The following is a 12,713-nucleotide window of genomic DNA, read 5'->3' as shown; positions in this document are numbered from 1 at the left end:
ACTAATGCACCTAACCTACATATCCCTGAACACTCTGGGCAATTTAGCATGGCCATCTTTGGACGGTGGGAGGAAACCCACACCGAGACACGGAGAATGTACAAACTCCACGCAGTCACCCAAGGCTGCAATCGAACCCAGGTCCCTGGTGCTGTGAGCAGCAGTGCTAACCACTGAGCCACCCCAATTTGGAAGGGGTTCTCAAGAAATGCATTTAAACACAGAATTGACAATGATACGTTGGAAGTATGGGAGAGGGGTGAACATCCTCAGTGTGTGTGCCACTGTATGTCAGAATGGGAAAGGGGTGAGCACTGTGCAAAATCCCTGCACTCCCCCAACAGTCCCACCCTAAGGTGCATAAAAGGTGTTGGACTCTGCGAGCCAGTAACCTTGGAAGGTATTGGAAAGAAGTTTTTCCTTTTTGGCTGAGCAGGAAAAGCTTTCCCACTCAGACAGGACCTTCCCACAAAATTAGAGTTAGAGTTAGGTTTTATTGTCACGTGTACTCGAGTGCAGGGAGACAAGAGTACGTTGAAAAATGTACAAAGTCACCATTCCCAGCATCATCTGAGGTACAAAGGCATCCAGGTCTTAGGTATGTAGTAGAAAAAAAGGAATAAAGTTAAAAGTTCAACATTACAGACCCTATGAAGTAGAAAAATAAAATAAAAAATAACGTAAAATAAAGACAAATGTTTGCCACGTAAAAAAGATTTGAAGTCGTTACATATTGAAACCCGACATTTTAATCAAAAGATTAAACATGAGGCTTCTGGTTAAGGGAGAGTTGAGCCATGAAGTGCTGTGATATTTTTGAATCCATTTTTATTTGAGCACATTTTCTTTTTAAACATAAATTCCTAAATCTGCCCTTTACTCAATCTAAAATTACTAATTTCCCAGGTCCTTGAGTTAACTTGGTTTAACTGAGAAGGATGTAGGTTTGACCCCTGACCTGCCCTCCCAGGTACTAATGCCCTAGTAAAAAGCATTGAAACATCACTCTCACTGTTTGGTGAAAGGGGGAGGCTTTAACACTCAGTTTGTTCCTGCACAGTCAGATATGGTGAGGATCTTTTCATAGGGGTAGGAATTTCAGTTTTGCCCAGTTCTGAAAGAATTGGAGTAAGTTCAAAGTCATTTGGGACAAGCCAGCTACCATGAGATGGCAGGGACCAGGGCTCAGGTCTAATCAAAGCCTTTCTCCACCCAGAAAAGGGGACACCTTCCCTACAATGGTGGCCTGGCATCTGTGACTGTGTTTTTAATTCAAAATAGTCCAAAGGTGTGCACGTTAGGTGAATTGGCCATGTTAAATTGCCCATAGTGTTAGGTGCATTAGTCAGAGGGGAATGGGTCTGGATGGGTCACTCTTCGGAGGGTCAGTGTGGACTTGTTGGACCAAAGGACCTGTTTCCACACTGTAGGGAATCTAATCTAATCTAATCTAATCTAGACAAGCCCTGTATCCCTCTTGACTATATAGTAGGGCACAGCTCCTTCAGAACTCAAACCCTGAGGGGAGAGTGCAGCCAGATGGGGCATGGACTGATACCATTGGGATCTTTTCATTTTCAGAGTTTGTGAGATCCCCTTTCTAACTGCCACGGAGAAGGGGCTAACCTGTGATGCCCACATGAGCTACCAGCTAAGACTGCTCACCGTCACCACCACCACCACATCCAGGGTAATTAGCGATGGGCAATAAATGTTGGCTAACCTGTGATGCCCACATCTCATGAATTAGTGAAGGGAAAGCTTTGTGCTGGCACGGTGACTCAGTGGTTAACACAGCTGCCTCACAGCAACTGTCTGTGTGGAGTTTGCACATTCTCCCTGTGTCTGCGTGGGTTTACTCTGGGTACTCTGGTTTCCTCCCACAGTCTAATGATGTGCAGGTGAAGTGGACTGGCCATACTTAATTGTCCCATAGAGTCAGGGTTGTGCAGGCTAGGTGGATTAACCATGAGAAATGCAGAGTTACAATGATGGGGTGGATCTGGGTGGGATACACTCTGGAGAATCGGTGTGGACTTGATGGGCCGAGTGGCCTGCTTCCACCTTACAGGGACTGTAGGATTTAGAGACATTTGACAAGGTACCACACAATGGACTTGTTAATAACAGTGAAGCCTGTGTGATTAAAGAGTATTTCCAGCAGCTTGTATTTTGATTGCAGCTTTTCACTGTCAGGAGCATTTCACTTTTGATTAAAGGGGCAGTAATTGTGTGGATAGAAAGTTAGCTAAGGGACAAGAAATAGAGAGTAGCGGTGAATGGTATTGGAGGGAAGTGAATAGGGAACTCCTCTTGACCTGATGTTGGGACCTCTGTTCCATTTGATATATATTAATGACAAGGGTTATTGGAGCATGGAACATATTTTTCATGAGAGCAGAGAAAGCTGTGGAGGAATCTGACTGAGGTGTAGAAAACTTTGAGGGGCATAGACAGGGCAGATGGGGGTATCTTCTTCCCTTAGTAGATTGGATCAATAACCAAGGGACATGGTTTTAAAGTAAGGAGCAGGAGGTTTAGAGGAAATTTAAGATTTTTCACCTGGGTCTCTGGAAATCACTGCGTAAAAGAGTAGTGGAGTTGGGAATCATAAAGACATTTAGGAACTATTTAGATGAGCACTTGAAAGGCTCAGTGCTGGGAAATGGAACCAGCATAGAAAGTTGGTTGATGACCTGCCATCGGCACGATGGGCCGAAGGGGCTCTTTCCATGCTGTAAAAATTCCGTCGCTCCTCTGTGACATCATTTTAAAGTATTCATAAACACAGGATGGAATTGAATGTCAGTCATCGCTGCCAGTAGGTGGTGACAGTGCAACAGGAATGTAGTGGAAACCTCAGGCTAAATTGGGTGAAGGGATAATGGGCGTTGAGGAGTTTGGGTCAGTGGGAGAGGTGGATGCTGGGGTTCTAAGACAAAGACAGGGGAGTGATGTTCTCTGGCTCCTCCTCCACCTGAGATTGGGTCCCTCAGCCAGGCACAGAGGGCCAGACATCAAGGGACATCTCCTCCCCCTGAAAGTTGCTGATAAGTGCAACGGGATTGTGCCTGGCAACCATCCACAGGAGGAAGGCTTTTTGCTCCTTGACCATATTCCCATGCAGTGGCTACAGGGACACAGTGGGTGTTAACATTCTCATTTATGAGGGCTAACTAGCATTTCATGACCAGCAATGGGAATCCTGCGCCAGTCCTTTCCCACACTCTGCCATTGGGAAACTGAGGCAAGGTGTCACCCACAAACAAATAGGCCTGACAGCCATGGTTCCCATGGTGATGACCTGCCTTTGATCTGGGGTGTTGCGTGTAACAGTCAGGTTGTTCTGCTAAACCTCCAAGTCAGTGTTGTTTAGGCCACACCTAGATGCTGATCAAAGTTGGGCATCACAACTTAGGAAGCGGGGGAGTGGTCAAGGGAGGCAAGGTCTTTGAAATGTATTTGAGTGGTACCAGCAACTGGAGTGAAGATTGCAGAAAGTGGAGAGAGAGGTAAAGGATACAGACAACATCTGTAAGGAGCTGAAACCAATGGTAAGCAGCTGATTGAGAGTATGTTTAATTACACTTCTCAGAGCAGACTGAAGTTCACAAATAATTGATAAGAGCCGAGATTCAACTCTGAGCTAATTTCATCTGACCATACAGAAATCATTTCATCTGTTCAAGCGTACTTGCTGTTTATTACAGAGCTGCTGTGCAGTCAGGTCCAGATTAACAGTGTCATCAAAATGCCCCACTAGGTTGAACCCCAGGAAGCCCTAGATATGACAAGCTAGTGTGTTTTGTGATAGCTAGAATCAAAGGATATTGCCTGTTGAAAAGATTAAACCGTGAGAACCAAGAAACTCAATTGTCTTAATCAGCTGGAGCTGCTTGCTAGAGGTCTGAACAATTTAAACCATTCTTACTTGTTGATGGGATGTGTGTAGCTAACAAGGCCAGTATTTGTTGCTAATCCTTAATTTCCCTTTCTTTTTTGGCATTCCTGTGGGTCTGGAGTCATATGTAGGCCAGACCAGATGCATACAGCAAATTTCTTTGAATGATTAGTTTTGTGGCACTAAGAGTAACATCAAATCCCAACAATGGTTGCTGATGGAATTTGAACCCAAAGTATTAACCTGGGCCACAGGAATATTAGTCCAGTGTCATTACTACTACATACTGTCTCTCCTATTAAATGCTGCTTAAGGAATAGATAGACATTGTAGTGAGAAGAGAGTGGGGTCGGTATTTTGGGAAGGATGAGACCTGATGGGTGAAGGAGCTTGTTCGTTCCAAACTTACATTGAGTATTCTGCTGTAAAGCTGATCCTCAGTTGTCAGCTCTGGTTGTACATAATCTTGGAGATTTCATGCCGTGACCTCCTGTCTTGAATTACCGCACCTCCACACCTCACTATTGGTCACTCAATGTGCCCAATTCCATGGTGAACCACCTTGCTACACCAATGGCAAAGCAAGTAGACCCTTCATTACCTGATTAGATTACTCTTGACTCTCAATCAAAGTGCACTGTCTATATTATGAACTGAAACCTTCAAGGTGTGGAGGAGCTGGTGTTGAACTGGGGTTGACAAAGTTAAAGATCACACAACACCAGGTTATAGTCCAACAAGAGCGCTGCTCCTTTAAGCTAGTGCTTCCAAATAAGCCTGTTAGACGAGAACCTGGTGTTGTGTGATTTTTAACTAAAACCTTCAAAGAATTTTTAAAAATTACTCTGGTGAGTTTCTCTTGGCTTTGTGGGCAGTAAGGATTTGGAGATCGATTCTCAATTCCTGGCGACTGCAGCACATTCCTCTGAGATTCGGTGACCACAATCATAGCTGATGGAAGAAATCGGCCGTATTTAACCCTGTCGTTGTTTCCTCCTTACAGCTTGCCACTGAGGTTCTGGGTGAATGTGATCAAGAATCCTCAGTTTGTCTTTGACATTCACAAGAGCAGCATCACGGATGCCTGCCTTTCGGTGGTGGCTCAGACCTTCATGGATTCCTGCTCAACGTCTGAGCACAGGCTGGGCAAAGACTCACCATCCAACAAGCTGCTTTATGCCAAGGACATCCCCAACTACAAAAGCTGGGTGGAAAGGTTAGTGCTGAGCATTGAGATCGACGTTGTCAATTCTGATTGCTTGGTTTCCTAAAGTTCCAGTACAAGACACTCCTGCCTGCTCTCGGTGCATCCGTCCCACTTCAATATCATTGACTGCCTGACATGCCCATCTTCAGCGATACACTACTTTCACCCAATGGGCAAGCAGATAGACACATTAATATCCAAATTGGATCAGTCAGCCAAACACATCCCCTGTCCAACACCCTTCAAAACCAATAAATAAAAGTATTGAATTTTATTTTCCATATACCTTTTTGTGTGCACCCCAAATGTTTTTATCCTCCAAATGTTTCTTTCATCACTGCGGCAATGTGCTAGAGATTAATTTTTATTTGCTGGAGGCTTGAGGATTCTGGAAAATGAGCAATTGCGCCTGGATCAGTGATGAATGAGTGGGCAATGGGGAGGGAGCAATGGAGATATGGAATCAAATAATTCTTCAGTCAGTGCCAAAAGGGTGGAGAATGTGTTTCAATTAAGTTGAACTGTCATGACTTGCCAGTCACTGATGCTGCAGCTCTGATGAGCTGTCCGCCTGCCTGTCAATCCAACCTGGAAATCCTGATCGAGGTGCGCAGATGGCATTTGTCTGATTCAACACTCCTGAATCTCTTACTGTCAATATTGATAGTGACATGTTGATTTCAAAAAATAATGTGAGCTAAGGAGCGAGAGACCATTCGCAATGTCTCGGGAGAATAATTCCTTTATTATTTCATATTTCATAATAGCACCTTAGAGTCCTCACGAGCAGTAAGTTGTCATAGACAATTAGATTTCTCTGTATTTCAACCAAATTAAAGTAAATTGTAAAATTATTCAAAGTGGCATTTTTATAAGATTGAGTGTTTAATATTATTCAGTATTTACACAGAAACAGCTCATTTGACCTGCATTGAGTTGTTTACACTATATCCTCCCACTCTGCTTCATTGAGCCTGATCTCCATACACTCCTAACACCTTTTTCCCATTTGTATTTATGTAACATCTTTTCTGCGCACCTCAAATACATTTTTGGAAACAAGTTCCAGGTTCTTGTTATTAACAGGTAGGCAAATGTCACCTTAATCCCCTGTAAGTGACTATCTCATATCTATAGCCTGGTAGTGGACCTACCCATAAGTGGAAGCAGTTTCTGGATGTTTCGCTTATTAGCATTCTGCTAGTTCTTCATCAAATCTTTCATAGCATCACAATTCAACAAACAGGCAGTTTTGGCTTTGTTACTTCTCTGAAAACTAACTGAGAAGTGTTTTTGCATTGCACGTATGTCTGTCACTTGACCTATAGGTTAGCAGAAAACTATGTATTGCAATAATATTTTCGCAGTAGAAAGGTGAACATTTTGCTTTTCTTCTCAATTAGAGGACCACCAATAAAATCACGTAAACGTGTGAATCCTTGAGACTGCGATTCTGATTCACATTGAAATAATTGCAGAAGGGAACCATTCAGGCCATTCCACACTTGCAGATTGGTCCGTTGTTAATCACTGAGATGAAGAGAGATTTTCCTGTTTTTCATCCAGAGTTTAACCTCCCTGACCATCCTGCACCCTTCTCCCACTTAGGTTTGCTTTCTCATTCATTCATGGGAATGTGGGCGAGACCAGCATTTATTGCCCATCCCACATAGCCCAGAGAATGATAGGGAGCTGCCTTCTTGAATCAGTGCAGTCCGTCTGCTCAGTTTTGTGAGGGAGGGAGTTCCAGGGCTTTGACTCAGTGACAATGAAGGAACCATGACATATTCCCATGTGAGGATGGTGTGTGGCTTACAGGAAAACTTAGCTGGTTGGTATTGTATCTGCCGCCCTTGTCCTTGTAGGTTGTAATGTTAGAAGTCACTGGTGAAGCAGCATTGGTGAGTTGCTGCCATGCATCTTGTATATAGTATACACTGTCACTGCATCACTAGTGAAGAGACTGAATGATTAAATTGGTGGATGGCGTGCTGGCCAAGCCTTGTCCTGGATTGTGTTAAGCTTCTTGAGTGTTCTTGGAGATTCACTAATCCAGGCAAATTGAAAGCATTCCTTCAAACTCCTGACTTGTGAATGCTGGGCAGGCTTTGGAGAGTCAGGTAGTGAGAATTTCATAATTGCCAGACTTTAACCTGCATTTGTAACCAGGGGTTTTATGTGGTTCATTCAGTTTCTGGCTAATGATAACTCCTATGATGTTGGTTGTGTGGGATTCATCAACGGTAATGCCATAGAATGCCAAGGGAGAAAGTTAGATTCTCACTTGTTGGAGATGAATATTGCTTGGCACTTAGAACCATAGAATCCCTACAGTACAGAAACAGGCCCTTTGGCCCAACAAGTCCACACCGACCCCCCGAACAGTATCCCAAATCGATTCCCCATTACCCACTTGTGTGGACTTGCCATTTATCAGCCCAAGTCTGAATGTTATCAAGGTCATGGTGCATATGGACTGCTGCTGTGTTTGAAAAGTTCTGAATGGTACTGGCTATTGTGCAGTCATCAGCAAACATTCCCACTTCGGACTTTATTTTTTGAGGTAAAGCAATTAATGAAGCACGTGGCCAAAATTATCTAATAGATAAAGTCAATAAATTAATGTTTTATCTGCCTGTTAGGTAGATGGAAAATGTCCAATGGAACTATTTCAAAGAAAAGTCATCCTTGTCAATTATTACCCCTCAGTCACTGAAAAAACAGATTATCTGGTTATTTTTATCATTGCATTTTAAGGGACCTTCCTGTGTACACTGGATGCTGCAATCCCCCACATTGTAAAAGTAACAATACTTCAACAAGGACTTCATTGGCTGTGTAGAGCTTAAAGGCACTGTGTAATTGTGCACCAGGAGTCTTCAAGTTTCTGGAGTGGGACTTCACATTTCGATTCAAAGACAACATTGATAGCCATTGATAGTGCAGGACTTCCTCAGGGCTGCATTAGATTGTCAGCCTGGAATTTTGCATTCCAACTCTGGAGTGTGACTTGAACCCATGATCTTCTGACTCAGGATGCCATCACCCGAGTCACAGCTGTCCCTAAACAATAGAGTGAATAGAAAGCAGAAGTAGTTTAAAAATAAAACAAAAGCCCCCTAAATCTAGTGACACATGTTTGTCCCAGTAGACAAGAATTGGACTTGTGTATAGTAATGTGTTAAAAGCTCAGCAACAGCAGAGTGGATCCCATTGACAATGATTGATGCCCCCGGCTGTACTTCATGTCCTTTGATTAATTCCACTGCAGAGTCTGAAGGGGGAAAACAATGCCAAGTGTGACAAGCAAATTGGAGCATTTCCCTCAATGTGAATCCATTAAGAAAGCCAAAAAAAAAGGGAATTGTATTGCCTTGATCTTAACCCCTAATATACGTGTGGCAAATGATCTCATGCAGTAGCTAGCTGGTGAGCTGATTTCAATGGTTTTTAAATGTTTCTGTGTGGGCATCATTCAGTAAATATTATCACATTTCTGAGAAATCTCTGTAATGTTGACATGCTCCCGGTAATTATTTGCAACTATTGGCACATTCTAGAGGGTCTACTCCAATGCTGGCATACTCCTGGGGATTATCTGCTAATCTTGACACTCTATAATGGATTATCTGAAACCAATAAAACATTTCTAAGGATTACCTCCAACTACTGAACATCTTGTCAGGAATTATCTAAATATATGGTCTCACTCCCGAAGACCTCTGGTAAATGTTACCAAACCATCGAGGATTATTTGTAAGTATTGGCATTGTCTGTAGAAGAGGCTCCATTGGTTTTCTCTCCTGTAGGAACCTTGGCAGGAGTGACGCTATCAGTGGGACTGCCCATTACAGTACAAATGTTTACAGAGATTTTGAAATTTCCAAAAAATGTTATAAGTGTTCATTTCTTGGCCCACACTTTGGCTTACAGTTGCGCAGCGCAGTTATGACATTGTCAGCCTGCCCAAAGATTCATCATTTAAAAAGGGAGGCATTATGAATGGGTAAGAAAAAGAATTGACGTTTGGATTGCTCAGTTTTTTTTTACTTCCCATATTGATGAGATGTTGCCTGTTCTCTGTTCTTAAGTATGAGGTAAGATTTGAGAAGAAACACAACTTGACCAACTTGTTTATTTGTCTCTCTTCTGTGCAGGTACTATGCAGACATTGGAAAAATGCCAGCCATCAGCGACCAGGACATGAATGCCTATCTCGCAGAGCAATCCCGTATGCACATGACTGAATTCAATGCGATGAGTGCCCTCAGTGAGATCTACTCCTATGTTAGCAAATATAGCGAGGAGGTAATTGTCCTGTTGACTGAGACGCGAGAGATAGCAGAGACCAAACACAAGCATAGTCTGTTTTGATTGTTGGAACATCAGAAACATGAGTCGGCATTCAGGACAGCTCAGCCATTGAATTAGGACTAGGGCAGATTTGCAGCTCCATTCCTTGGCACTAACCACCCTCATATCTTTACCTAATGGATACCTATCCCAGTCTTGGAAGTTCCAAATCTTCCCTGAGAATGCATATCCCTTTGGGGAAGAAGGTTCCAAATTTCAATGACCTTTTGAATGACAAAGCATTTCCTGATTTCCCATGTGAATGATTGGCTCTAATGTCTGTCTGCTTGTGTTTGATTTCCTGATCAGAACAAATAGTTCATCTATATCTACCCTATAAAACTCTTTACTACATAACCCCACACGATCTCCTTTACTCAAAGGGATACCGGCCAAGTTTATGCTCCCTGCTATCATAATTTAACCCTTTTAGCCCCAGTGTCATTTTGTCTCAATAAGCAATAATTGTAAATTGAATTGTTGAAGGCATATGTTGAATTGTCAAGGAAAGATCTTTTATTTTCAAAATTACGAACCTACCTGAACTCAAGAACAAGGAGGAGGAATATGACATTCCTTTCCCTTGAGCTTATTCCACCATTCAATAAAATTCATGGTCATTGGCAAACCTGCTCCACTCAGCAATAGCATCATGGCTGATCTGATGGATCATGGTCTTGCTCTATTCTGCCTGACTGCTCCTTTATGCACAGCTGCCTGAAAACTAATTGACATCCATTGTGCAAAACATTTCCACCACATGATCGAATTGTGGATTCGTCCACTTGATTCCTTTTGTAGAATCCCTAGAGTGGAAAAAGAGGCCATTCAGCCCATAAGTTCTGCACAGACCATCTGAAGAGCACCCCACTCAGACCCACAATCCGTATTTACCCAGTCCCCATAATCCTGCATTTACCACAGCTAACCCACTTAGTCTGCACATCCATGGACATTACAAGGCAATTCAACTAGGTAAAAACAAGGACTGCAGATGCTGGAAACAAGAATCTAGATTAGAGTGGTGCTGGAAAGGCACTGCAGGCCAGGCAGCATCCAAGGAGCAGGAAAATCGACGTTTCGGGCAAAAGCCCTTCACCTTGACCAATCCACCTAACCTGCACATATTTGGACTGGAGCACTTGGTGGAAACCCATGGAGACATAGGGAGAATGTGCAGACTCTACACAGACAGTCACACGAGGGTGGAATTGAACCTGGGTCCCTGGCGCTGTGAGATGTCACTGTGTCACCCCTCTTTTTCAAGAGAAGGTTGTGAACATGCAATAGCATTGACCTGATTTCTTTGTCCCACTTCTACAGGGGAGCGAGAGCTTGTGTGCAGTGTTGGGAAAATGACATTTACTTACTGTTGCACTGTTACTGTTCCTGACCTCTTAGACCTCACTAGATACTCTTACAGAGCTCAGAGAAAATTCCCAATGTTTCCTGAATTATCCAAATCGCTAAGTGATGCTTCCCATTTTTCTTATCTTGGAGGATTACAAGCAGTTGGGGAAGAGTAGTGTACTGGATCCAGGAACATTGATAGACCTGACGATTCTTCTGTCACATTTGGGTCCATTATCACAGTTGGTTTCAGATGCCCAGTGTAGAGATGCAAGGTAGCATAGGTTTGTAAGGAGCCAGAGGGAGCACTGACTGTGGCCGTCTTAACAAGATGGTAGACCTCAAACAACACTTGCTTGACAAATCGTTGGCTTTTGAATATGAGGAAACTGTGTTGGGAATGCATTTACAATCTAACTACATAGCACAGCAAGCTCAGAATGACTCTTTGGCCTGTGTTCCTGTGCTGTACAGTTCTTTCTTCTAAACAGGTGGTTGGTCCCCCACAATCTATATGGTTCCGCACCTATCCAATGCCCATATCCCGCACTTTAAGTCAGATGTACCTTAATAACAATTAGTAATGGCCAACCTGGAACTGCTCCCACACAAACTTGCCAAAATGTAACATTCTCATTATCAAGATCAGCTTAACTCAGTAAAGCGTACCAATAGCCAGCAGCAGGGACAAAAATCACAGGCTCCAGTTACTGGGCCCATATGTGCTCATTTGTCTTGGATGCTGCTATTGACCTATCCCCATAAAATATGTAAGAATGTTATGTTTTTGTAAAATGTTGTTGAACTCAATACTAACATTCCTCTTTTTATGCTGACACCTACAGGTAGTTAATACGCTAGAATGTGAAGACCAGTCTCGGAGACAGCGATTAGCGTACAAACTTGAACAGGTGATTGCCCTCATGTCCATAGAGAGCTGAGTGGCACTACCAAGGAACGCTGGGTAAAAGAAGCCAAGCTGTGCCTGACTAAAGATGGTCGCCTTTCAAGTGCAAGTTATGATTGGTCACAAGCAAAGTCACCTTGATCATCTATCTTTTTCCATTATCTCTATCACTTAATCTTCTCGCCTCTCTTGCCACTCTCTCTCACCCAGAATGTTATTGGATATATCAAAAGGTCAGTGAAAGGTTAAAGCTACGCAAATCACTTCATGGTTTTTTAAAAATAAAGCAGTCATCACTCATGTGGAGAAAGAAAAATTGGCAAGGAACTAAGCACAGTGGTTTTCTCAGCCATCATCTGCAGAGGAACATGAGAGTCTTCATTCTTGCTGCTGAAGTTCATGGAACCAGGAAAAACAGAAAAATCTTCACATTCTGTGGGAGACTGCCAGTGATTTCCTTTGGGACAGATTAATATCCTGTTTGCTTCAGCCAAGCATTTGCCTTGCTGTGTTTTTTGGTTGCGGGGGGGGGGGGGGGGGGGGAGGTGTGGGGGTGAAAAGCTGAGACTTTGTCACATCTTTGATTGAAATGTGATCAATGAGACAATAATATAGTTTCTTATGTGGTTGACTTCACGGTGAGAGATGGCAGACCACTGAGAAACAAAAATGTATGCATGAGCATTGCAGTTTAACTGGTGAAAGACTATGAGGGAGGGCAAAGAACCTCTTGCAAAATGGTGGAGGGCTGATTTCAACAAAGGGGTTGGGGTTAAATTTATTCCAGATCTGTATATGGGCTATGGTGCAGGGAGAGGAACAATCACACACAAACAAATAAAGGTACTATAAATCCAAACCCTTATACTCGGCATTGACGAAGAAACTTGGAGGTGATCATGTGAAACCATTTCCAACAAATGGACAGATTCAATTTTCACCAGATTCCGAGGGCATTCCAGAACCCTTGGACCGACTTGGAAAACGAGAAAAGG

At 43.1% G+C, this 12,713-nt stretch overlaps 1 protein-coding gene across 8 annotated transcripts in view; it reads left to right on the top strand.

Moving 5' to 3' along the window:
- The window catches only part of plxna4 (plexin A4), a 633,380-nt gene extending 621,124 nt beyond the window's left edge, over window positions 1-12,256 (top strand). For all 8 annotated transcript variants that reach the window (XM_087999383.1, XM_043714038.2, XM_087999382.1 and 5 more), the window contains 3 exons: window positions 4,905-5,117; window positions 9,266-9,416; window positions 11,657-12,256. In XM_087999383.1, the coding sequence (XP_087855509.1) occupies window positions 4,905-5,117; window positions 9,266-9,416; window positions 11,657-11,752 (460 nt within the window). In that variant the 3' untranslated portion in view covers window positions 11,753-12,256. The remainder of the gene's footprint in view (window positions 1-4,904; window positions 5,118-9,265; window positions 9,417-11,656) is intronic.
- The last annotated feature ends 457 nt before the right edge of the window (window positions 12,257-12,713 follow it).

Source organism: Chiloscyllium plagiosum, unplaced genomic scaffold (assembly GCF_037043375.1).
Source record: "Chiloscyllium plagiosum isolate Xiang-an unplaced genomic scaffold, Cpla_swu_hap1 HiC_scaffold_23, whole genome shotgun sequence".
Classification (NCBI taxonomy): Eukaryota; Metazoa; Chordata; class Chondrichthyes; order Orectolobiformes; family Hemiscylliidae; genus Chiloscyllium; species Chiloscyllium plagiosum.
Note: the sequence above shows the minus strand (reverse complement) of the source record. Positions and strands in the feature narration are given on the sequence as shown.